The sequence below is a fragment of the Meles meles genome, chromosome 8 (genome assembly GCF_922984935.1).
Source record: "Meles meles chromosome 8, mMelMel3.1 paternal haplotype, whole genome shotgun sequence".
Lineage (NCBI taxonomy): Eukaryota > Metazoa > Chordata > Mammalia > Carnivora > Mustelidae > Meles > Meles meles.
Window position 1 is genome coordinate 105433796 of NC_060073.1, and position 25953 is coordinate 105459748.

A 25953-nucleotide genomic window follows, 5' to 3' on the forward strand; every position below is an offset into this window, starting at 1 on the left:
TCCCCTCAAAACTCAAGCTGCATTATGCAAAAGTTTGGCCTGGAGTGAACAGGGCTTATCTAATCACAGACTATTTCTTCTATTTCCCCGATCTACAGAGAAGTAGGGGAGACGACTTATAACTGTACCGTGAAAGGCTACAGCTCGGCACAGAAACGTCTCACGTTTTAAAGAGCCGCTGCTCCTATCACTAGGAGGTTAACCAAAAAACATCCAAAATGCTATCAGAAATAAATCCCATCATACTTCTGCCGGAACTCTCAACTGGCAAAATTACTAAATGTAAATATGGCCCTAGGTTGAACAACATGAAAAACCTCAGTGTGTGGTCATCTTAACCTAACCTGGTATGCGGGCATAAATACATTATCTATTACGCGGCAATTTTTAAAAAGAACCTAAAGATCAACAGGTTTTCTCAGAAGAGGCCAGTGTCCAGCTACCTTGTTACAAAAAATAAAAAGAAAATAAATAAATAAAATAAAATAAACAAACCTGTTCTTTGTAAAATTTGTCATCATCTGAACGAACTGAATCCTTCAGCTCTTCTGCCTTCAACTTAAGGCTAAGTGCTTCTCCTCTGTGTTCTGCCAATGCTTATCACCTACCGCTCTAATCACTTGCTACTCAGAGGAAGAGAAGCCCCTCCACAACCCTGTTTTTTCTTTTCTTTTTTTTTTTTTAAGACTTTATTCATTTATTTGACACAGTGAGAGACACAGCAAGAGAGGGAACACAAGCAGGGGGAATGGGAGAGGGAGAAGCAGGTTTCCCGCTGAGCAGAGAGCCTGATCTGGGGCTCCAACCCAGGATCCTGAGATCACGATCTGAGCCGAAGGCAGACGCTTAACGCCTAAGCCACCCAGGTGTCCCCTCCACCCCATTTTCTATAGTAAATGACAGTAAACCAATCTGACTACAAAAATGGATCTTCAACATTAGGTCACAGAGTCCACGATACCAAACCCATGAGACTACCTTTCTGCCTTAAGTCACCACCTTCCTGTGCAGCCCAGTCTAGCCATCAGCCATTCCTCTCAAATGTGCCTCACATTTTTCCTCCACCCACACTGTGCCCTCTGTTTAGAATGTTTCCCCTATGGCACCCGGGGGGCTCAGTCGGTTAAGCACCCTACTCTTGATTTCAGCTCAGGTCATGATCTCAGGGTCGTGAGATCAAGCCCCAAGTTGGGTTCTGTGCTGGGCATGGACTTTAAGAATCTGTCTCTTTCCAGGGTCACCTACCCCCACCTGCTTGCCATCGCATGCAGGCGCGTTCTCTCTCTTAACAAAATTAAAGAAAAGAAAAGAAAAAAGAATGTTCTCCCCCTGTCAAAATCCTACCAGTCCTTGAAGGACCGCTGCAAATGCCACCACGTCCTCTGGCCTTCTCCTGATTCCTGGAAGTAGATGTCACCGAAACACTTCGTCTAAAACTCACTCACAGAAGGGGCTCGATAAACTGCTGAGTTCTAACAGGCAAGATGGAAAAGAGTACCTGTGCTTTGGGCTGGTCGGTTTGTTTAAGACTCTTACTCTTCTCAATCTTGCAGAGCTGGGCTTTGGCCTTTTTTAGGAGGCTGGCAACCCTCTTGTCCGTCATAGGAAGCTTGTCTGCCTGAGCCAACATGGAGCCTATGGAGGAAGTGGAATGTTTAACAGTGCTAGATGAAGGAGTGGAAAGGCAGAGGGTTTTCTCCTTCTCCAGGGATGGGGCAGTTGGGCCGAGGTCCAAGTTGTTTTTTTCCAGATTTCCTCTCCCTTTCTTTATAAGTATTTTGGTTTTGACAGCTGTTGTATCCCCAAGAGTCACAGAAGCAATATCAGTCCCAGAATCAAGTGATGAAGACTTCTTCCGCCCTGTTGCTTTTTTGGCAGAAGATGAAGCGGCAACATCTTCACCGACAACCTTGTCTTTGGAAACCCTACCCACAGGATACAAAGCAGAACTACTCTGAATTTCTGATCCCTTTTTCCTTTTCTCTTTCCTTGACTCCCGCTTATTCTCTTTTTCTCTCTCCCGGTCTCTCTCTCTACTCTTGTCCTTCTCCACGCTCTTGTCAGCATCTCGATCTTTGGACAGCTCCTCGGGGGCCTTGTCTTTATTTCTCCCTCTCTCAGTCTGAGAGCCTGGGGTAAACCAAGGGAAGAGAGGAGTGGGGCTGCCGGATGAAAATGGCTCTGCCGGAGCACTAGCCTGCTTCCTTGGTCTCTGGCTTTTCTCTGCAGATTCCCCAGACTGAGTCAGGGAATGAGAAGGAAAAGTAAAAGTCGGGTTTAAGGCACTAGTGGCAAGAGGACTAACAGATATGCTTAACGAGGAAGAGACAGAAGACGGCGGGGTGAGCGGTGACAGCTCGGCAGTACTAAGCCTTCCACTTCGTGTCCTCATGGAGTGAGAAGGAGATCTTGGTTCAGATCGAATAGGGCTAAAGACTTTTCTTTTCCTTTTTCTGTTGGATACTCCTGAAGAAGATGTTCCAGCAGAAGTTCGATTACTAGGCAAGGTGACAGACTCAAAGATTCTAGAATGAGCCTCACTTGGAGTAAATCTCGGAGCTCTCAGAAGAGGGCTCCTTTTGTGCATATCGAACCTTGTTCCAGAGTGGAGTGGTGAGAACAATCGGGCTGAAGCAGCAGGACCGGATGGAGAAAAACCGGACGCGAAGCCGACATCCTCAGGAGTTAGTGGAGGGGGTCGGAAATTATCAAATATTGGTTTGCGAATAAGACCTTCTTTGGCATACTTTGCTGAGGAAAAGTACTGTGGCTCTGACCTAGAATGCTTTAAAGAAGTCCACCTAAACGTCGGTTCTCGCAAAATAGACTTGCGCTTCCCTTGCATGGGAGCAGCGGAAGCAGGCAAAAATGGTGATGCTAAGGGGATCGTTGGAGGCATGAGCCACGGCGTGTGGTCAGCGATGCTGGAGGCTGGCTGCAGCGGCGGGGGGGGCGTAAGCAGAGGTGGGGGCGGAGAGGACGAGGGCTGCTGCTGGGGGGCACTTTGCAGCGTCGACAGCTTCTTCGTCGTTCTAGATCCAAAACTTCTCTCGGACACGGAATACCGCCTGCTTCTCCTGTCAGTACTATCGTTCTCTGGGGACTGGGCAATAGGCAGTGGAGTATGAACTTCGGGGGTCTCGCTCCGCTCTTCAGGAAGTACCTGGATCTCCTCAGAGGCCTGAGAATCTGTGGAGGTATCAACGCTGGGGCTGCTAGATCGGGAGGAGTCCGAAGACATCTGCGAGGAGTGCTGAGAAGCTGCACTGGATTTTTCAGAAGATCCACAGGACGTGGCACTGAATCTACTGTTCGGTGTCGACTCTAGTCGGGCAATTTTAATTGGAGGGTCATAATCCTCATCCTCTATAAACCGCCGAGGGGTTTTAATGATCCGTGAGGAGATGGCACTGACGACAGGCATAATGAACTGTCGGATGTTTTTGACCTGCGTCTTCACCTTTCTGCCCTGCAGCTGAGCTGCTTCTTTCTCAATTTTCTTTTGAGCCCCCTTTTTTGCCCTCTGCAAGAGCTGCTTAGCAATTGTGGCATCTGTCCTTTTAGAAGAAGGAATAATCCTAACCGGCTTAATCCTTCGAGGGCTTTGTCTGACTACTGTCTTATCTTCTTTTGTGAGTGGAGGTGTTCCTTCCTTGTCCTTCCGGACCTTCTGGGGCTTTTCCAGTTCAGAGTTAATGAGGAGGCCTGAAGGGGTCTTTATCCTTTCTGTTGATGGAGGCCTTCCTCGCCGTCGGACAATCTGTACCCCCTTCCTTCCTATTTGAAGCTTCCCTGTCTTAAACTTAGACTTGAGAGGAGAGAGTTTACCTGCTCGTAATTTTTTAATCTTTGTGGCTTGCTGAAATGTAGCAGAAGGTGTCCGTTTAATCTTTTTCAAGCTATCTTCTTTGCTTCCCTTTGGTAGCTCTGAAATGTCCTTTCCATGTGTTATTTTGATTTTTACTCCAGGGAAGGTGGGGGGTCTTCCTCTCTTCTTTTCTATGCTTTTAGAATCTTTCTTCTTGATCTTATCTCCAGATTTGGTCTCTGATTTACTTAGAGGGGAAAACACAGACGGATCTGAGAGGATAGCTGAATTTCGGTCAGAGCCACTTCTAGGTCTCCCACGAGGCTTTCGAGGGCTAGTTTTAACTGTGTATAAAAATTAAACAATGAAGAGCATACATTTAGCTTTGTAGTTCACGTCGTGACTAAGCTGAACATATTTTAGCACAAGCCATTTTGTACCGACCTCTACCTGGGTCTAATGAGTCAATAAAACATCTTAATTGGGTTTAGCTTCTTTTCATCAAAAACCTGCCTCAAAGAAACTAAGTTAAGTCACATTCTACCTAGAACATCTAACTTTTGGAACAGAACTAAGATAACAGTAACAGATTTTCAACCAAGTGATTAATATGCAAAACTGATTTTTCTACCATTTCAGGTGAGTGAGGGAGTTTTTTTTTAATTAAAAAAAAATAGGTTTACAAAAAAAAACCTATGCCACCTTTTCCATATCCTAGCCACCAAGATTAATATTTGAGAACATGTTCATAGTAAGTCGTCCCATCTTTTCAGTGCAATTTTGGCTTTCATAAATTTGAACAAGGAGCTCGTCAATCGAGAATATACCAACTTTTGTCAGGAAAGCACCTGGGCAGCTCAGCTTCCTATAGTTTCAGTCTGTTTTGTCAAAGTAAACTAAGGAAGATTTATTGAATAGAAAAATGTCCATTCGCGAGACATCAGAATAAGATCACTGAACTCAGTGGCATGTGAACTCCTCATTGAAGGAACGTGTAATTAATCTACTCCTCTACTTACAAGTTCTTGAACTACTTAGTCCCAGGTTACAGAAAAGATTTAACCCTAATTGATGTCAAGAGTGAATCAACAGCTTATTAAACCAGACTTCTGCGATTCTAAATAAAAGGACTTTGCCAATTTATAAAACAGCTCAATTTGCTACTTATTCAAGAGACTTGAAAAAACAAGGCTCTTCTCTAAAATTCTTCCTATAAATCTGGATTTTCTAAATGGATTAAGAGCTCCCTGGTCTATCACATCTTCTCTTAGCTCACGACTTTCCAACCTCTGATATGGCTCAACGTTCTTCTGAGACTAAAACCTCCCCTAACAGGAATCAAAAGAGATTTATGCCAGTATGATGAACATTTTAGACAATGGAACCAACTTTCCTAACAGAACAGAAATCAACGAAGGTCTTATTCCTTAGCTTCCTAAATGTGTTTTTCTCACCAATTAACTTGAAACTTCCATTAATACATTAAGGATTCATAAATCCACTCTCAATATATGCTAATTACAACTAAAGTAATAGACAGCAGGAAAACTAAGTTTCATTTCTTCATTAGTGAAGCATCCCCAGATAGTTTAAAAAACAAAAAAGTGAGACAACAAGGCAACATTCAAGGTAGATTGATAACCATTCAAGGAAGAGTTGTGAATCACCCCTACCCAGAAGAATATCCTAAGATTCCTGATCATCATGCTATACTTGAACCTAGCCACTCATAGGACTTTAGGAAAACCTCTTTTATCCAATTTTAAAAAGAATTTTTTGGTGGGTTTGGTGGACAAGGAGAAAAACCAGAATGGAAAAGAGTCCAGTTCTGTTAATCTACAACATATTCAGAGAACTCACAAGTCTGTTATGAGTAACCACATCATATATTTTCCCTGCCTTATTCTGCCATCTAGAAATGAAGGGTCAGACCAGATGATCTCTAAAATCATGTTCCAATATGAAGATTTCAGATTCATCACATCTTCAAGAGAATGTAGCTACTAAGTGCACAGACACTGGGGTACTACCGGCTAACTCCTCCCGAGTAGGATGGCAACATTCCCGCCACGTGGGAAAAAAGATACCGTCCACTTAGTGTTTGAATTAGATTACTATACAAACATGATGACTCTTAAGTGAACACCAAATGCTAACGGACATCAAGAACTAAGTCGCTATCAAAGAACAGAACCACTAACGACATCATATTTAACTAGGCTGCCCATCCAAATCAAAGCAAAGCAAACCACAGGAGAAGTCAGAAAGGCAGCACTGATGGGGAATGTCTTTTTCCTCAGAAGATCCCTCTCCTAAACAGACTAGAATTCTGCAAGCCATGGCATGATTCCACTGAGGGCTGTCTCTCAGGAAACTTCTCCAAGTCTAGAATTTCAAGACATTCTAGATATTTTCTTGGCAAGAACATTGACAAATATTGCTTAAAAATGGAAATACCCCCATATCATTTTTATTTTATCTTAATACAGCCTTTCAAGGATCAGATAAAATAGTTTTGTACAGTGCCAATGTTGTGTTTTTAGTTCTTTGACAACAGCAGACCAAATTTCATCTGTAAAAAACAACAGTCAGATTATTCCCAAAGTTGTATATACTACTGTATCAATCGAAATCTACGAATCTGAGGATGCTCTGAGCAGGTTACCTTCGATTCCAACTACCAGGTCTTTTAGCCATTCCATGGAAATTGACCACACACCCGCCTTGTCCCCGCTATCTCCCACAGAGAAGCATTATAAAGAATAAAGCATTAGTGGCCTGACAAAGAGCCCCATAAAGAGGTCTAGTTCATAAGCCATCTCCTACTTAGTGCGAGAGAAAAAGGAGGCAACGCCCCCCCCCAAAGTATTTAAGATCATCCTTTATATGCAAAGAAAGCAAGGGGAAACCATGTCTCTTAACAAACAAAAGGCACCATGCACTTGACTGGCCATACCTGAAGGAGACCTTGTGGGACTTCGTACTCGGACTTCTTCATCTGAGCCAAAACCTAAGAACTGCTCATCCTACAACAAAGGAAAATTATTTTAAAATCAGAAACAAAAACACAAGTGTGAACATATCCCAAAGAAATGCCCAGAGGAGACACAAATGAATTTGGAAAATCAGACTTTATATATTAATTGCTATCATTTATATGGATAATATAAAACAAATAACATTGAAATAAATGATCCAGGCATACAGCTTCATTACAGACAAATAGGAGCTGTGTAGTAATTGAACAATGCATTGAAATGTCATCTTTGGTGCATAGTACACAGGGGACAGTCCTAAATTTCAAACTATAGATACAGCCCAAAACAATTAAAGAACGGCTTTAATTCAAGTAAGCAAATCAGTACAATGAAAGAAATATACAGCCCCAATAAAACAAACAAATCTTTTCAACAAGTAGATAAGTTTACACACACATAAGGAATAACATAAACTATATCATAATCTCTTGTCTACTAAATATTAATAGAGACTGAAATTGCCATAATTGTCAGTTCCTTAACTCAGGAATTGACATTTAGATGTGATTTCTATACATTTGAGATCCAAAGATTCTCAACATGCATTTTATGGCATCATTTTAAAATGCCCTGTGATAAGAGACTTAATGGTGGGCAGCAGCATTTGTGAAAGGGATCATGAATGACCGCACACAGGATGAAACAATGCATTCAAGAAGACCGTAGGGAAGCATCTTAGTCTCTGTTATACTTGGAAAAGCCAAAAGGCAAAAACTTCCCCTTACCTCTAACTTTTAACTTGCCCTTTCAAAAAATCCTTAAGGATTTAACTTATTTTTGACAAGTTCTCAGGTGGTCTATTTAAACAAACTATTTAACAGAAATTCACTGATGCAGAAACTGAGCTCTTTCCAGAAAGAGATGAGAGAGACAGAATTTCAGATTCCTCAAACAAAATCCACATACAACAAGAATAAAGTAAGGACTGGAAGACAGATTTCCTTGAACCTCCAATTTGTACTGATAAGCCAAGCTCCAAACTATGCTCCAACAATTAAAGCCCCCACATTTTCCTCCCGAGAGCAACAACCACATGCGTATGGACAACATGTGTGGATTCTCTGAAAAGTTGCTTCCTGTCAAGCTACAGTCAGGTGCTAATCTGTTCAACCACTTATTAATCAGGAATATAAGAAAAAATACATGCACCCTTTTAGACAAATTAGCAGATTCAGTCCTTAAATTTATATGCTTTGAGGAGCAAAATGTTTGAGTCTAAGACCTTGCAAACTATGTAACTGAGAGACAGTTCTTAGAATCTAAGGGTTTTGTTCTGAGGTTCTAAACATTATTAAAGCATTTAACTATTTAAGAAAAACCTGAAATTATCCTCTTCAAAGAGATTTGTCTGAAAAGCACTATAATTCCAAGAATGTGTAAAACCTAAATTTAAAGAATACAAGACTAGGGTACTTTTTACAGTCTCTCCTCTCATTATTAAATTAAATTCTTATTATGAATATTATTTGTGAATAAGAATAAACCTAACTCTTCATCTTAAAACAAGTTAGGACAACTTCATCATGTGCGGCTTGACCCCAAATAAATTTCTGGAATGATTTCAGGGTTTACAATTGCAAACTACAACATTACAAAAAGAGAAGCCCAAACTCACAAGACCCAATTAATCCAAAAACCTGTCACAGTAATGGGAATTCCATACTGTTAATTTTTTTTCTTTTAAGTAAGCTCCATGCCCAACATGGGACTCATGAACCCCAGATAAAGAGCTGCATGCTCCAGGTGCCCTCATAGTGTTAATTTTTTAAATATACTTTTGGGCAGGAAAAAAGGACATTTAAAATAGTAATCTTACAATGTACTTTGAGAAAAAGCAGGCAAAGAAAATAACCCCGTGGTTAAGTTGCCTCAAATGATGGGGAAAAAAATCAAAACCAAAAAAAAAAAAAAATGACAACAACCTTAGAATTTTAGAGGGGCGCAGTTCACCGCTCACATGTCGGCACATGACAGGACTAAGGAGCACCCAGGACTCACTGAGGACTGAGTTCCAGCACTTGCAGGCTATATATTAGACAAGTCACTTACTATTTTTATGTCTCAATGTCTTCGTTTACTGAAGTGTTGTAAGCAGTAAATGAAATAATTTATGTAAATTATGTAATTATGTAAAATTACTCAGAAAAGTATAAGGCAACACCCATCCTGTAGTTTATTTTTGATGTGGTTTTAGAAACTGACTCTGGAGGGGCCAAATGACTTGCCCAAGATCATACAGTGAGTTACAAAGACTTCCTACCAAAATAGTTACAATTTAAAACTATAAATATTTGAAGGAATCAAATAACTCATCTCCAGTACAAAATCTGCTATTCTTTCAGGTCCTGTGAAAGTTAACATGATGCCCATTTTCAGATCCTTGAAGTTTGATTTAATTCATCCTTTTCCTGAATTTCCTCATGGACCGATATGCTAAATCTAGACACTTCACAAAGACACCTGGAGGCTTCCCAACACTTTACCGAAGGACAACTACACTACTACGTGCATGAATTTTATGCTCCCAGTGCTGCAGGGAGAGAGTTCTAGCAACTCTACACATAATAACTGACAGGTGAAGTATCCAACAGGTGAGGTAAAGAATGATTATTAATCCTTAAAAAATGGAAGAAGGGGTGCCTGGGTGGCTCAGTCGGTTGGTTAAGCCTCTGCCTTCAACTCAGGTCATGATCTCGGGGTCCTGGGATAGAGCCCCTCATCTGGGCTCTCTGCTCAGCAGGGAGCCTGCTTCCTCCTCTCTGCCTGCCTCTCTGCCTACTTGTGATCTCTGTCAAATAAATAAATAAAATCTTATAAAAAAGAAAGAAAGAAATGGAAGAGATCCACACGCTATGCTCACCATCAGCCACCTTGGTGAGTCACTCTTCTCCATTTCAAGCTTTCACAAAATATAACTATACAATCCTAATTGCCATGCACTCCAAAACAGAGTACTACTGAGTTGTCAAGCAGTAATTCAACTAACTGCCAATGTTTAAATTTCACAAGTACTTTCCAACAGGACAGAAAGCGTTAACTCTTTCCTTATTATCTCGTAGTTGCAGTAAGAAAAGAGTGAGCAGTCAAAAAAGACTCTATTTCCCCCAAGAACTTTTTCACTTGAAATATAGGTTGACTTCTTCAAACTTGCTTAAAAAAATAACTACCCATTGTTAGTTATCCAGACAGTTAAGCCAAAAACAAAAGCCTGCATTGTTATGGTAAAGAGCTCTAGCCTTCTGACTCTGAACTTCCAATTCCAAGAAAGAGCTGAGAGAAAGAAAAAAAGAAAGGAAGAAAGGAAAGGAAAGGAAAGAAGGAAGGAGAGACAGAAATCCAAGAGAAGCCTAGTCTAGAAAGCGCTGGGAAAGAGCTGCTACAAGAGGGTGCTTGTTCAGTGGAAGTCCTTCCTGCCTCCCTCTCATCTCGCTCCCATCACCCCCTTTCACACGTGGGGTTCCTGGAAGATGTCACGAACAAGGTAACAGTGCTGACCTCCCAAGGATTTAGACCTGCCTAAAAATCAAAAGGCTAAGGCAACATGTCTACCAAAAAAAGCCAACAGGAGCTGCAATTAAATCCACATTTGGCAAAACAGCACCATCAGCCTGGACACCCCTGAAGAGAGAAAGGACAGGAGACACCATGCTACACATGATCAAGGATTCCTGGGAACTGGGCCCAAACAGCCATTCATCACACATACTTTTTCTTTCAGTATGGCTTTCCCTGATGAGCACCACATTCCAAGACTGAGTACAGGGAAGAGCCATCAAACCAGTGCCTTCTCAACAGTGATGTCCTTGGAGTCCAGGTTGCCAAGATTTTAACATTTTCTTTCCTCCAAACATAGAAAAATATCCTTGCCAAGTTGAGTACTATAAAATACTGTTATGTCATATTTAGCTTCCAGTGATCAAAATTGCAATGAACCTATCTATGTCACTTCCTAAATCAAATCTAACTGTAAAAATAATAAATGTGTAGAATATCTGTCGTTATGACCCACACCCCTAACTCTAGGGTAACCAATTATTTGAGAACTTCTGCCATACCTTTACCATGTATACCTCTACTAAATTCTACTTTACTTATAATATCCTTAACATTTGAGGATTTTTATTTTAATGTAAGAATTTAATTCTTTAGTGTCTGGTTCCATTTGTAAATGATGGGGTAACAGGAATATTTCTTTTTGCACAAGAGAACCTATGTGAACCCAAAATAAGTATTAGATAATAATGTTTACATATAAAATATAAAGAAGACATTTGAGAAAAATACATGAAATTCCGTGTTTCAAGGAATTATGGACTACCAAGCCAACTTTTCAAACAAAGCACTATTTCTTTTATTTGTTCATTCATTCAAAAACCACTTATATGTTTGCCATTTATATGCTATCTGCTCCAGATGCAAAAATAAGACACGATTCCTGCTCCAAAAAGTACCTGAAGGCAGACAGGCAGGTACACAATTTCATTCCTCCTTTCAAAAAGTAATGCCAGTGAAGGATGAAATACTATGTAACTCGTATTCTGGAATAAAAAATTGGCTTACATCTTGGAACAGTTCATTCTTCCTCTTATATTAGTATTCGGTTCATAGAGAAACATTCAACAAATTTCAAAATCCTTCCAAAGGACGGCAATGTGTATTTCCATCCCTCAGTACTGCAACTAGGCGCCACTCCAGCGTTAGCAATCAGAGTTTAGGTAATCGGAGACCTAAACCATCTGTACTGATTAGATGTGACACAGTTCCTAGTAACACCAGTGATCTGATAAACTTTCAGCTGATCGACCTCAACGCCTTTTCTTCCCTACCCCCAACTAAAATACATAGACTTTTAGTTCCTCCCTTAAATTCTTCCCAGTTTACCAGTCAGACCAATAATCACTCACCTGGCGTTCTTCACCTCCCGGGCTAAGGTGGAGGTTCCAAGGCTAATTTGAAAACTTTTCTATTAAGTAAACAATTGCAGCCACTTCCATCCTCAGGTGCAAAAGGTCCAAGATAAAAGTCTGCTCACATTCTTTCTTTTCTAGCAAGAGACTCCTCCGCACTTTGGAGCACTGAATTAAGCGTTAGGTTTCTCAGACATGCCCCTTAGCAACGGTATCTTTGCATATTCGGTCTCCAAAATATTTAGTCTTAAGAGTTTGATAAATCAAATTTCTTCAAATGCAAAGGTTTACAGGTGAATCAACTGGAGATTAACATCAATAATCACAGACAGTATCAAAATCACCCCAATACTCTAACTGTTTGAAATTCTTTGAATTTTGAAGCTTCTAAGTTTTGGTACCATCATATATGGCTTCATCATATGAGGAGGCCGTGGGAGAACTAAGATCATGAAGAACAACCAAAGAAGATTAAGAAACACGACAGACGCATACTGTGTACCTCGGTTCTAGTTACAAAGGAGTAACACGGCTCCCTGGGGAGCTTAGGCCAGGTAGCTATCACTTCTGCTGGCACATTTCCCTTTGTGTTTCCTGCTTCAAGCTCTAAAACACCAAGGTCTTGATGGTGCATTTTAAAGACATGTACACATAATTACTAGCACTTAATTACCATAAGGGATTTTTTTAAATGTGTTTACATGTTTATTTCCTTCTCTAGAGTGTTCACTCTTTGAGGATAGGGACATTGTACTTATTTTTGTATTCCCAGTATCTGGCACAAACTTGGCACTCAATAAATGTTTGTAAAATGAAAATAAAAGAAACACAATTGTTTATAAAACATTAAGTAGCTACTGTGGTAATAGCACTGTAGCAGAAAATACTGGTGGATGCCAAAGAATTAGACAAAATGATTCTTCTTTTTAAGAATGCTGTGGGAGGGGCACCTGGGTGGCTCAGTGGGTTAAGCCTCTGCCTTCTGCTCGGGTCATGATCCCAGGATCAAGTCCCACATCAGGCTCTCTGCACAGCGGGGAGTCTGCTTCCCCCTCTCTCTCTCTGCCTCCTTGTGATCTCTGTCTGCCGAATAAAGGAAGAAAAATCTTTAAAAAAAAAAGAAAAAGAAAAAAGAATGCTCTGGGAGAATGTACTCAGGCTAGCAGAACAGACTAAACCAATTCACTCACTATTCATTCATTCATTCATTCATTCATTTAAATACATGAGCCCACTTCTGGGTTAAGGGATGAGGACAGCTCATCTAAACAAAAAAGACAGCTTCTGACTTCAAGGACCTGCTAGCCTGTTATGAAGAGATGATGAGGGATCCTGGGTGGTTCAGTCAGTTAAACGTTTGCCTTCAGCTCAGGTCATGATCCCAGGGTCCTGGTATCAAGCCCCTAATTGGGCTCCCTGCTCCTTGGGGAATCTGCTTCTTCCTCTTTCTCTCAAATAAATAAATAATCTTTCTTTAAAAATAGATGATTAAATTAAAGAATACCAGTGTGTTGCCTGCTATGCTGGAGGAATACATGTGCTAATGGAATGAATACGGCGGCAGCGCAGCAGAAACACAAACCCATCCAAGGAGAAAGGGTCAGGAAGGCCATTAGAGAAAAGACAAAAACTTAATCTAACTTTTGAAGGATGAGAAATCAGGGTCAGGGAGAGATGCAGTACACAGACAGAAGAGTCAAACAAAGGCACAGACGGACAAGAGCACGTGGCCTGGAGTGAATACAACAAACAGCGTAGAATGGCTGAGGCCCTAGCTAATGTGGGAAAGGGGCGCAGGATGCTGAAGGGGGATAAAAAAGACAGAGGCAGGTCATGAAAGGTGTTAAATGTCTTCATGAGTTGGAAGCTGATCTTCAGGGATGCATGAGCCTCATTTTGAAGGCTCTACGGCTTGTCAGCAATGTTTTCAGGCAGGCAGAGAAGCATGATTGGATTCGTATTTTCAAAAGATCACTATGACAGCAGTGGGTAAGTAGATATCCCCTTTACAACTGCAGGCAGGAAAGCAGTTGTAAAATGACAGCAGTAGCACTGGGGATTGAGGGAAAAGGGCAGATTCCACAGACAGGAGGCAAATGGACAACATTCTGATATGCAGGGTTAAGGGAATGGAAAAAATCAATAAAAACTTGCAGGTTGATTGGCCTAGGTTGGTTAGGTTTGTGGTGATATTTTCCAAGATTGGGAATACAAGAAAGAAGAAAGGTTTATAGAAGTGGGAAAGGAGTTCACTTCAGATATTTGAATTTGAAATGTCTGTCCAAATTTTAAGATAGGATAATGATCTGGAGAGAACACATCTGGTTCCATGAAAAAATACACACATAGGGGCACCTGGGTGGCTCAGTGGATTAAGCCACTGCCTGCGGCTCAGGTCATGATCTCAGGGTCCTGGGATCGAGCCCCGCATCGGGCTCTCTGCTCTGCGGGGAGCCTGCTTCCTCCTCTCTCTCTGCCTGCCTCTCTGCCTACTTATGATCTCTCTCTCTGTCAAATAAATAAATAAAATCTTTAAAAAAAAGAGTGGATATATTATAAAACAGAGAGAAAAGAGCGCTCATGTGTTGAAAAAATTATTTAAAAAAAATACACACACACACACGAATACTAAAACTGTACATATAAATTCAATCACCCAAGGTGAGAATAACGAGAGAAAGGGAGGGTCAATGGCAGATGCCTATAACCTCCACCCAACAACATAAAGGTGAAAGCCAAGGATGGAGATGGAATGGCCAAGAGAAAGGTCATGCATGGTAGGCACACAGTAGTCAAGAGAAGCATATATAACAAGTGATGGTCAAGTTGGGTAAGGGTCGGAGAGCAAAACTGGGAGGTCACCCCTAACCTTAGCACAGCCAACTTTAATGCAATATTAGAAGCAGGAAGAGCCAAATTGCAGTGGGTAGAGATGTGATTAGAAAGTGACAAAATGAGGGGCACCTGGGTGGCTGTCAGTTGAACCTCTGACTCTTGGTTTTGGCTCAGGGCGTGATCTCAGGGTCCTGATCTCAGAGTCCTGAGATTAAGCCTAGAATCAGGCTGTGCTCAGCAAGGGGGTCTGCTTAAGATTCTTTCCCTCTCCCTCTGCCCACTTCCCCTCTCCTGCCCTCACCCACTCACACATCCATGCACACACTCTCTCTCTAAAATAAATAAATAAATAAATAAAATCTTTTTAAAAAGTGACAAAATGGAAATGAGTATAGCCTAGTCTTTTGAAAAAACTCAGTTATGTGGGAAACAAAAGATAGGGCATAAGGTAGGGAAAGACCAGCTTGGGAGGATTATTTCTTGAGTAGAATATGTTTATATGCCAAAGGGGAACACAGCAGCAGGAAAGAGACCGAAAATCCTCAAAAGCAAAGCGGTCATAAATGGAAAAAGCACTGGGAGGAGGCATCAGCACTGGGAGGGAATGAATACAAAGCACAATGGAAGGAAATTCTCTTCTTTTAGGAAGGGGGTTAAGCAAGGATTTAGTTGCAAAAAAGTTCACGGGCAGGAGAGAGCTGAGAAATTTCTCTGAAAGTACAGGCAAAAGTTGGTTTATACGGGCTCTGTGCTTGGTAGGGGGTGGAGGTGGGGTCTGCTTGAATATTCCCTCCCTCTGCCCCTCCCCCCACTGGCGCAAGCACTCGCTCTCAAATAAATCAATCTTTTAAAAAAAGGGAATAAATGAAGGGCACCACAATGGGGAAAAAGAAAATCAGATGCAAGGATTAGTAAAAACTGATCTGGTTGGAAAAGGCTAGCCACAGCAGGGTCAAGATAAGAGACAAACGAAGTATCAGAACCTTGTTAATTCTAGGATGGTACAGTCAAAGCTGATACAATAATCAGCAGGGAGCTACCACTGGTTCTCAAATATAGAAAAAAAGCACAACTCTAAAGTTTACACTGGAAAGGGTGTATACACACACAGAGAGAGAGAATTAAAGTAGGAAAGAGACTCAATAAAGGGAGACCAGATAGCAGTCGACAGCCATGGTTTGAATGGGACTGGCATTCGTTCACTTGGCAAGTATCTACTGAGAACTGCCAGGCACTGTTTTAGACTCTAAAGATACACTGACAAAACTCCTAACCCATGAGGCTACACTTTAGTGAAGACAGAAAATAAACATATAACAAATAAAGAGACCAAGGCAATAGGATCAATGGGAGTTGGCTGTGGGTGTTATTTCCTGTGGTCAGGAAAGGCTGCTTTAAAGTGATGGTTCACCAAGGACTGGCGAACTATGGGTCACTGGCTCAATCTGGTCTGCCACCTGTTTTTGTTCAGTTTTTAAATGGTTGAAAAACAAACGAACAAAGAATACTATTTCGTATACATGAAAATCATATGGAACTCAAATTTCAGTGTACATAAATAAAGTTTTATTGGAACACTCCATGCTCATCCGTTTCTATACTGTCTACAGTTGCTTCTGTGCTCCGACAACAGCAGAAGGGAGTGCTACAACAAAGACCATCTGGCCCTTCACAGAAAAAACTTGCTGAACCCTGGCTTAGCCCTAAATGATGAGGAAAAGGCAGACATGGAAAGACCTAGGTGAAGCAGTATTCTTGCTTGATAGAAAGCGCAAAGCCCCAGGGACAGCCATAAGCCTGGGATGCACAGCAGACAAACAGGCCAGCCTGGCTCTGTAGCAGGAGTGAGAATGCCAAGAGATGGAGCCAGAGAAGCAGACATGCCCAGCAGCCAGAGCCTGGATGGTTCTGATGGCCACAGGAAGGAATGTGGATTTATTCTGGCAGTGAGGGTATGGAAGGTAAGGGGAGAGCCACTGGCAGATTTAAAGAGAGGAATAATAAGATTCAACTTGTTTGCACTTGGAGCACGTGGCTGCCATGTGAAGAACAAACTTTAGTGAGATAAGAACACAAGCAAGGAGACCACGGAACAGTCCAGCCAAAAGACTGTAATGGAAAAGTCAAGGCTCTGGATGGTAGAAATGAGAAGTTGGAATTAAGGTATTTTGGCAGTAACGCAGAAAGATTTGGGGTTATTTGGGATATGAATAAAAGAGAGAAATCAAAGGTAACTCTTAAATTTTAGGCCTGAGCAACTGCGTAAATGGCGGAGTCATTCCCAAACACAGAGAAAGGAGAAAATCAAGACTTTTTGGCTATGGTTTAAGTTTAAGACACCCATTAGCTATCCAACTGTTTCAATGCATACCTGTTTTCTTGCCTGGGAATAGTGGCTACCTCAGAGAGGGATCAAAATTAGGTAAAATAATCAATGTAAGGTACTAATATTGCCTGGCCTATAATAAACACTCAATAAATGCTAACCACTATTATTATTACCCAAATGGAAATGCCAATTAGGCATTTGGTTAACAACCCTGGGACTTGAAGAAGTAGTCAGAGTTAGAGACAAAGACTTAGTCCCTGGGCATGCAGACGAGGCCTGGGTGAGAACACCTAGGAAGAGGGTATAGACAGAGAAGGTAGCCAAAGGCGGCCTCCTAGATGACCCCAGCATTCAGGAAAGTGAAGCAGAGGAGGAAAATCCTACAGAATACTAAAAATTAATGACCAAGGACTTAAGAGAAGAGCAGGGGAACGTACTGTTACAGAATCGAAGAAAAGAGTATTTCAAGAAGGGAGTGGTCAGCCAATTCAATGCTGCCCAGAGTTTTAACAGGATGAGGACCAAGAACTATCTATTCAATCTGGCAAGGCTGAGCTCTTTGAGGACTCTGATAGGAGTTATTCCAGTAGAACCAAGGGGAGAATGCCCAGCTGCGGTGGCTGAGGACAAGAAAGAGGTGAGGGAGTGGAGACAGGACGAGAGAGAGAGAGAGAGAGAGAGAGAGAGGTGAGGGAGTGGAGACAGCAAGGACACCCACCACTTTCAAGTTTTGCTGTGAGAAGGAACCGAGAACTGGGTAGTCGCCGGAGGAGGACATGAGGTTAAGGTTTCTTTCTCTCTCTCTCTTTTTTTAAAGGATTATATTAAGATACTTAGGTGCACCTGGCTGGCTGTCAGTAGAGCATGGGACTCTGGACCTCGGGGTCGTAAGTTCGAGCTCCATCTTGGGCATGGAGTTTACTTAAAATTAATTAATTAAAATATTTAAAATTAAAAAAGATAGTTTTATATGTTGATAAGACCAATCCAGACATGAGAGAAAAACTGTGGATGCATGAGAGAGGTGATAATTGCAGGAACCACCCTGAGAAGACGAGAGATGGACTCCAGAGTACAGAAAGTGATCTTTGATCTTTGATCGTGGAAGGTGGCAGAGCCGGTGGCAGTTCTTACGTTCCCTTTAACAGGAAAAGGGAAACTATTAAACACCTTGAAAATATTTAAAATATCTCGATCCACATGTTACACTTGGTATAGCTGACTCAAGAGTCAATCAGTAGGGGCACCTGAGTGGCTCAGTGGGTTAAGCCTCTGCCTTCGGCTCAGGTCATGATCCCAGGTCCTGGGATCGAGCCCCGCATCGGGCTCTCTCTGCTCAGCGGGGAGCCTGCTTCACCCCCTCTCTCTGCCTGCCTCTCTGCCTACTTGTCATCTCTGTCTGTGTGTCAAATAAATAAGTATTAAAAAAAAAAAAAGAATCAATCAGTAAATGAAAAACACCTACTTGAACTGCTCCCAAGGACAATTCTGTTAATATTAGTTGTGAGAGCTTCAACCTTCAACCAACCAATTTCCAAAGTATCTTGCAAAGTATTATAATTTTAGTACTTATGTTCATCCTGTATTTTAAGCAGAGCTCGGGAAAAAGAAGTTACATAGTAAGTTCCATGAGAGAAGGGACTTGTTCAATGCTAGTGCCCCAGCACCTGATCATCTCTCTGGTGCATAAAAGATGTTTTTTTGAAAAATGAATTAGAGGGGCTCTTGGGAGGCACAGTAGGTTAAGCATCTGATTCTCCGTTTTGGCTCAGATCATGAGATCCAGCTCAGTGAGGAGTCTACTTCAGATTCTCCCTCTCTCTCTCTCTCTCTCTCTCTCTCCCTCTCTGCTTCTCCACTCCCTCACATGCATGCTCTCTCTCTCTCCCTTTCTGTAAAATAAATAAATGGATAAAAAATTGAATTAGATTTTCCAGTCTCTCTCCATTTCTCACATGTACAGTGATCCATTATGAATGCCACTTAGGGGGAAGGTGAACCTCCTTGCAAATACTTTTTTATCATTTGTAATAGAAGAAAATAGTGATGTCTCTAACTCATTTCCAAAAAGTAGAATACAACAATGATGCTGTTGATTCTATAAGAAGGGAGAAGTATAATATACTCAAGCATGGTCAAATACACAGACATTAAGAGACAAACTTCCTAAGCCAAGATGGTTTCTGAAAGCAACTGGTCAAGAAATGTATGCAGTTACTGAACTAACATCATAGTCTTTGTCAACAGATTGTCAGGGGTATGGCCAAGGCCAAATTTTCTCTGGTTACTGCTGCATTAAAGAGAACAGTGATTATTTTAATATATAACAGCTAGGAAGAGATTCAAACAGTTTTAGGGGCACCTGAATGGCTCAGATGGTTAAGCAGCTGCCTTCGGCTCAGGGTCATGGTCCCAGGGTCCTGGGATCAAGCCCTGTGCTGGGCTCCCTGCTCAGCGGGGAACCTGCTTCTCCCTCTCCCTCTGCCTTCCCCCTGCTCATTCCCCACCCCTCAAGCTGTCTCAAATAAAATCTTGAAAAAAATAAAATAAAATAAACTATTTTAAATATATGATCTCTGCCTGGTATTGAGAAATGTTAATGCAAAAAAAGTCACCTAGGATTAAAGAGTACAAAGCCAGTAATATACTCTTCTTCAATAATAATAGCTGGTCAAATTTTCACCCACACAAGAATGAAATTCAGTTTTCAAATATTTAATTCAATTCTACCTAGCAAATGCCACCTAAGAAACAGAAATATCCACTTTGTCATTAGAGAAAGAAGTAGTACCCTCCATCCTCCTTCCATGTCAACAAGACCAAGAAGCAAAGATACTCAAAACAGTCAAGCAAATGAGACAGGTGAACCCCTACCCATCCCACTTCAGAAAGAAGTAGTCATAAAGTAGCTCACTGGTCAAAGAAAAGGAAAGGAAAGGAAAAGAAAAGAAAACGGAAAGGAAAAGAAAAGGAAAGGAAAAAAAGAAAAGAAAAATGACAGCAAATAAACACACACATTCAGACAGTAAGGTATACAGATTCTTGGGGCAATGTCCCAAATTATTTCACAGGATCTTAAAAAGCCAACCCAAAACAAATCAAGAGAGGTGTATTTCCAGACTCCTAGGTTTCAAGTCTGAAGCAGAAGAAATAAGCCTGATATACTGCAGAAATCAAGTCAATCATCATTCAGAGGGTTCATTCTTTAACAGCAAAGTACCACAACATGGCCAGATCCATTTAACGGGCTGGAAAAATTAAGCCAACAAACACCAACACTGTTTTCAGAGATGGTCCTTTTTATTACGAGAGGTGTGAGTTCCCCAGATGCCAACTTTAAGTAGTTAATTTCATTTTGAGTTATATGCTCATTCGATTACAAGCTTCTACCACAAAATTTCAACTTTCTTCTTCCAGCTTGTTGGTCATATCTTGATACAAAAGGTAGGGTGCATCCTTCCTTCTGGGAGGACAGATGCGCTGTTGAATGACCAAGAGCAACTCCATAACACGAGGTTTTCACAACTTCCTTCCTTCTGAAGGTAAATAGGGTTATCGTTCGGTAAAGTCAGTTTTTTTCTGAAGGAGCCACATGAAGTTATTAGATGATGAACGTGAACATTTTCCTTGGCAAAACAAAGCTTCCAAGTCGGCCAACATCATTTTGACCTAGTGTTTTTTGGGGATTAATGTTCAATGTAAGAGTTGGGAAGCTTTGGGTTCTTAGTATCTTGAAAAACCAACTCACTCTCCTCTGACTACCACATCATATTTGAAGTTTGCCATCACATTCTGAGAAGACCACATTATGTGGCATTAACCTATTAAAAAAAAAAAGTCCCTGGTATTTTTTTTTTTTTATTACTCCAGCTCTAGAGTCTCTCAAGTAGAATATGGTATCATGACAATTATTCTTTGCCTTCATAATCACTTGCTTTCCAAATTTAAACCTCTATGACAAGCAATTAAATGTTCCAGGAAAAGGGGTGCCTGGGTGGCTCAGTTGGTTAAGTGTCTGACTCTTGATTTCGGTTCAGGTCATGATCTCAGGGTCCTGGGATCAAGGCCCATATCAGACTCCCCAGGGATTCTCTCTCCCTGTCTCCCTCTGCCCCTCCCTGGCCACCCCCCATATCCCAGCTTGTGCTTTCTATCTCTAAAATAAATAAATAAATAACACATATTTTTTTAAGAGTTCTAGGAGAAGCATGAATCTCTTACATTTCCAATTCCTGGCGTTTCTTAAGTGACACCCAATTTCCCAATTAGGAATCCAAACTGCTCTTGGCTTTGCCACCGCTTGCAGAATTCCTGCAAGAATCCGGCTACACCTGTGAATTCCAGTCATTTAATGAGATTGTCTGGTTAAGGGTGGACAGCATTTACTATACGAAACTTGGAAAATTCATTATATGTATGTAACCTTAAATAAATCGCTTATCACTTCACCTAAAAGAAGGAATTCATATATAATTCCAGTACTAAAGTGTCAATAACCCGATAGAGGTTTTGGAACTACGAGTTGGTAGGAAAAAGAGCTGGTGTTAATATCAGCTCTGCCAGACTCTTGGTAATCTGTATGAATAATCCCAATTCACGGTTTTCATTCTGACTGTACAGGAAATGCTTTCTGCAACCCAACATATCTAAAAAGGTTTCATTCTGAGTGATGCAAGCCCTCCACACAGCCTCAAAAAGCCAAGGGTCAGAGGCCTTTGTAATCCTCATTCACATGAAGCAAGCTTGTATTAGATGGGAAAGGATTTACAAAGCACTTGTTGTAGTATGTCCACAGGCAGTGATAACCCTACCAAGGGATATTTTGCAGCACATCTTTAAACTCCAAATGAAAATGGACATGAAAGCTACAAACACTTATTTGTTTCCTATAGTAAGACCACACCTACTGTTTTCCCTGGTTTCTCTTGATGTTAAGATTTCTCTCTTAGCTCCATTTACTACATTTTTATTCTCCTATAAAACTACTACAATATTGTTCATAAAGACATTTCTCTGGAGCTTACTCCTGAAAGTTAATTACTGCCACAAATTGACAACTCAAGCCAAAACACTTAAGGAGCCAGTGGGGCCCCAGGACCCCTGGGGGAATATTAAGAAGTACAAAACATGATCCACACCCTCTAGGATCTGAATGAAAATACACTTTTTGACTCCCAGAATGAGAGGGTAGCTCCCAAGAGGTCATTTTATATATACACAGGTAGGACAGTACTTTAAAAATTCACCTCCAGAGAAGATGATAACGTTATTCTGGTAACCTTTTCAACCATCATGATGACAAACATGATTAGTAACGAGTTCTTTGTGTAACTACCCTTTGCTTCAGTGTAGACCTATTTTCGCTTACTCTTGGACCCATGGGACTGGGAAACAGCTGGTTACCATTCCTAATAATGGACCCTTTAATGTCTTTGGAAGAGTTATTAAATTGCCTCTTTAACCTTTCATTCTCCCAACCTTTCCTCACAGGACTGACTTCCAATCATATAATCATCTTTTGAGTCTCCTCAGAACCGCCTTCAATGCGTCCTCATCCCCTTTAAGTTGAGGAACCTAGAAATGGAAACAACACTCAAGTAAGGGGATGGTCAGCGCTGGAGTTATCTACATAAAAGATGATGGTATCCTGTCAGGACACCTCAACATCACTTGTAAAACCCCACTCAGTACTATTACAGAAATGTCCTTGTCCTCTGATGGCCCTTAGATGTTCCTCTGCAACACCTGAGTTAGTTTACTTTTTTTTTTCTTTTTTTTTTTAAAGATGGGGGATATGGGACAGAGGGAGAGGGAGAGAGAAAATCCCAAGCAGGCCCCCATGCCCTGTGGGGAGCTGATGCGGGACTCGTTCTCACAACCCCGAGATTATGTCCTGAGCCAAAATCAACAGTCAGAGGGATGCTTAACCCATTGAGCCACCCAGGCACCCCAGTTTACTATTTTTTAAAAAATCACTCACAATTATCCTGTTCATAAGTCTTGTACAACACAATAGGTTCTGTAACGCTGTCCTTGCAAGATATTCTAAAAGTTTAATGTTGATCAAATTTTCAATTCCACAGTCATTCACTGATCACCTTCTATGGTAGTCACCACTATAAACAATATAAAACAGAAATGGTGACTTAGAAATGGAAACGATCCAAGTCTTAAGAAAATCACAACCTAATGGGGAAAGCACACACAATCAAAGGTTTTTATACCAGGGGCGCCTGGGTAGCTTAGTCCATTAAGCATCCAACTCCTAAGTTTTGGCTCAGGTCATGATCTCAGGGTGGTGAGATCAAGCCTCATGTCGGACTCCACGCTGCAGATGAAGCCTGTTTAGGATTCTCTCCCTCTGCCCCTTACCCCTTGCATGCATGCTCTTTCCCTAAAAAATAAACTAAAAAAAAGTACTTACACTATAAGGTAACCCAGAGTAAATTCTTTAAAGGTAGGTATTAAGTGCAGTCAGAAAACGGGAAAGGGGAAGTTGAGTTTCCACTAGCAGTGGCATCTGTAAAAGGCTTCTTGGAAGAGGTGGGATCTGGGGATCTGAGCTGAGCCATGAAAGCTATAGGCAGGGCAAGATGGGAAACACTTTAAGGCAAAGGAAGCATTAGCAAAGACGTAAAGGCAGGTACACACAGCCTATGGAGAACACCTGATAGACTAGTAGTCCAACACGGCCGAAGCATGTAAGTGAGAACATCATCAGGAGATAATGTTCAAAATGTAGAAACGTAGGCCAGATAGATTATGAAGGGCTGAGAATTTTAAATCTTATTTTATATTCAGTGAGGAGGCAAAGGGTTTTAGGAATAAAGTGACATAATCAGATCTATATTTAAGAAAACCAATGGCAACACTGTATATAGTGAAAAGGAAGGCAGGGAGACCGGTTAGGAGATTATGGTAATAATCCATGCAAAGGTAATGGAAATTTCGAGTAGGATGGTAAAAACAGAACAGCAGGGACAGATTAAACACTGCAATAGTATCACGGACAAGCCTCACAGACTGACTGGAGGGGGTGCAAAGAGAGAAGAGATGAAGAGAGCAACAGAGTATGAATGAGCTTTCCAATGGACACGGGTTTAGATTTGAATTCTAGCTCTGCCGCTTACTCGCCATGACTTCTGGAAAACTAGCCGCCTGTGCCTCAGTTTCCTCATCTGTAAACAACGGGGTGTACTCGGTATTTCAGCAAACCTTTTTTTTTTAAAAGAGACAGAGCAGAACTGTATGTTTCCTCCTTAAAGTGTACCACCCTCTACTGGTTATTCTTAAACTTTAATCTGTTTTTGACTATTCTATTCGTGGTTCTTTTTTATTTCTCAAACTAAAAAGTGCCAACCCCCAGGAACTGTAACCTAGCATTTCTTCTATAATTAAATTATTAATTGTGTTGATCTCTGTAGACCAACACTTAATTCTCCCTGCACTGACACTTGAGAGCAAATGTAACTAGTTACCAAGTATAGATGAATGGAACTGAACCTGGGAGCCGGAGGACCATGAAGAGCCTCGGAATCATTGCAAAGGATCCCCGAGTACTTACACTCATACGTAAAAAGGTAAGGGACACTAGTTATCGAGACCAGGAGTAGCAACCCCAACATAGCTGCCTTGGCCTGATAACTATGCAGCTCCTGGAGGCACTGAATTCCTCGGTGTCCTACCTGCCTATTTACTGTCTTGTTCTCTCTCCTCCCTTTTCTGCCTCACCTCTAATTACGTTCTCACTGGACACCAATGGTATTCCCTGTTGCCGAGATGCATGGCTGGCCTTCAGTTTGGTTACGCCTAGCTTACTAATGAACTTGACACCCAGACCCAAATCAAGAATATTCTAAAGTCAAGATTATAGCTCTCAAATAGGTATGTGTGTGTACACATATACATGTACACATCAGAGTAATAAAACCCAGTTATCTTGATGGAAAAAAAGAAGATTATAGCCCTCATGGCCTTTCAAACTTTGAGTCCTAATAATAATTAGGGATTCTTATGTACCAGGCAAATTGCTAAGTACTTTGCATGCATAATTTCAATTAAGCCTCACAATAATTTCACAAAGCTTGATTACTGCTAATTTACAAATGAAGAAACTGAAGCATGGAGGGGTTAAGAAACTTTTCCAAGGTCATTCAGCTAATAAACAGGGGAGCCAAGATTTGAACCCAGGCAGTCTAAATCCAGAGCCCATGGTCTTAACAGCTCTTAATTACTGTGCCATACTATCTCACACTATTACAGATTAGATAATGAGATTCTCCCTATCCTTTATAAAGGTATTTATATATGCACAAATAAAAAATCCTAGCCAGAGAGATTACAAAAGGATTTCCTCATTAGCTAAGCTTAAAGAGATGTTATCCACATGGTTTTACTGCTTATAATTAAAGGCAATAATCTAGGAACAATGTTGCATGTTCGCATTTGATCTAAAAATTAGTCAATACTCATGGACGGACAGAAGATGAATACAGACATGTGTAAATATTTGTTCCTCTGGGTGTAGATATTTATTGTAGAGATATTTGTAATCAACTTCTCAGTTTTCAGAACTGAGATAGTATAAAGGAGAGCTTGCTGAAAAAAGTGCTCTCCAACAACACTCCTCACAAGTACTATTACTCTCCTAATTCAAGACAGAAAGCCACAGTTACTTTGATGCTGTAAAAGGAGAACGAAACAATGATGCTTCAGCAAAGAACAGATCCTAAGGGTTGGATCTGGCTAAAACAGTTCCAACGTCAGAAAGGTTCATGGTTCTGGCTGCTAAAAAGACATCAGAACATCTACACCCAAGCATTCCAACCAAACACAACAACAAGAATGTAAGAAAAGAAATAAAATATATGAAAGAAACTCCAGCTCTAGAGACAAACGCCAGTGGAAGAGATCCGCCCCACTGGTGGGACTCAAGGCACTGCTGCAGTGATAATTAAAGGTAAGTTTTCTGGGGAAATCCCTTCAGTCTATTTGTCAAATAGAAAAACAACTACTCATTTCAAAGGAAGGGGAATT

General features: G+C 41.1%; 1 protein-coding gene across 5 annotated transcripts in view; it reads right to left on the reverse strand.

The window, feature by feature from the left end:
- The window catches only part of KMT2A (lysine methyltransferase 2A), a 76321-nt gene that overhangs the window by 42073 nt on the left and 8295 nt on the right, over positions 1-25953 (reverse strand). For all 5 annotated transcript variants that reach the window (XM_046015185.1, XM_046015184.1, XM_046015186.1 and 2 more), the window contains 2 exons: positions 6765-6834; positions 1499-4152 (listed from right to left, as the gene is read on the reverse strand). In XM_046015185.1, coding sequence (XP_045871141.1) covers positions 1499-4152; positions 6765-6834 — 2724 coding nt within the window. The remainder of the gene's footprint in view (positions 1-1498; positions 4153-6764; positions 6835-25953) is intronic.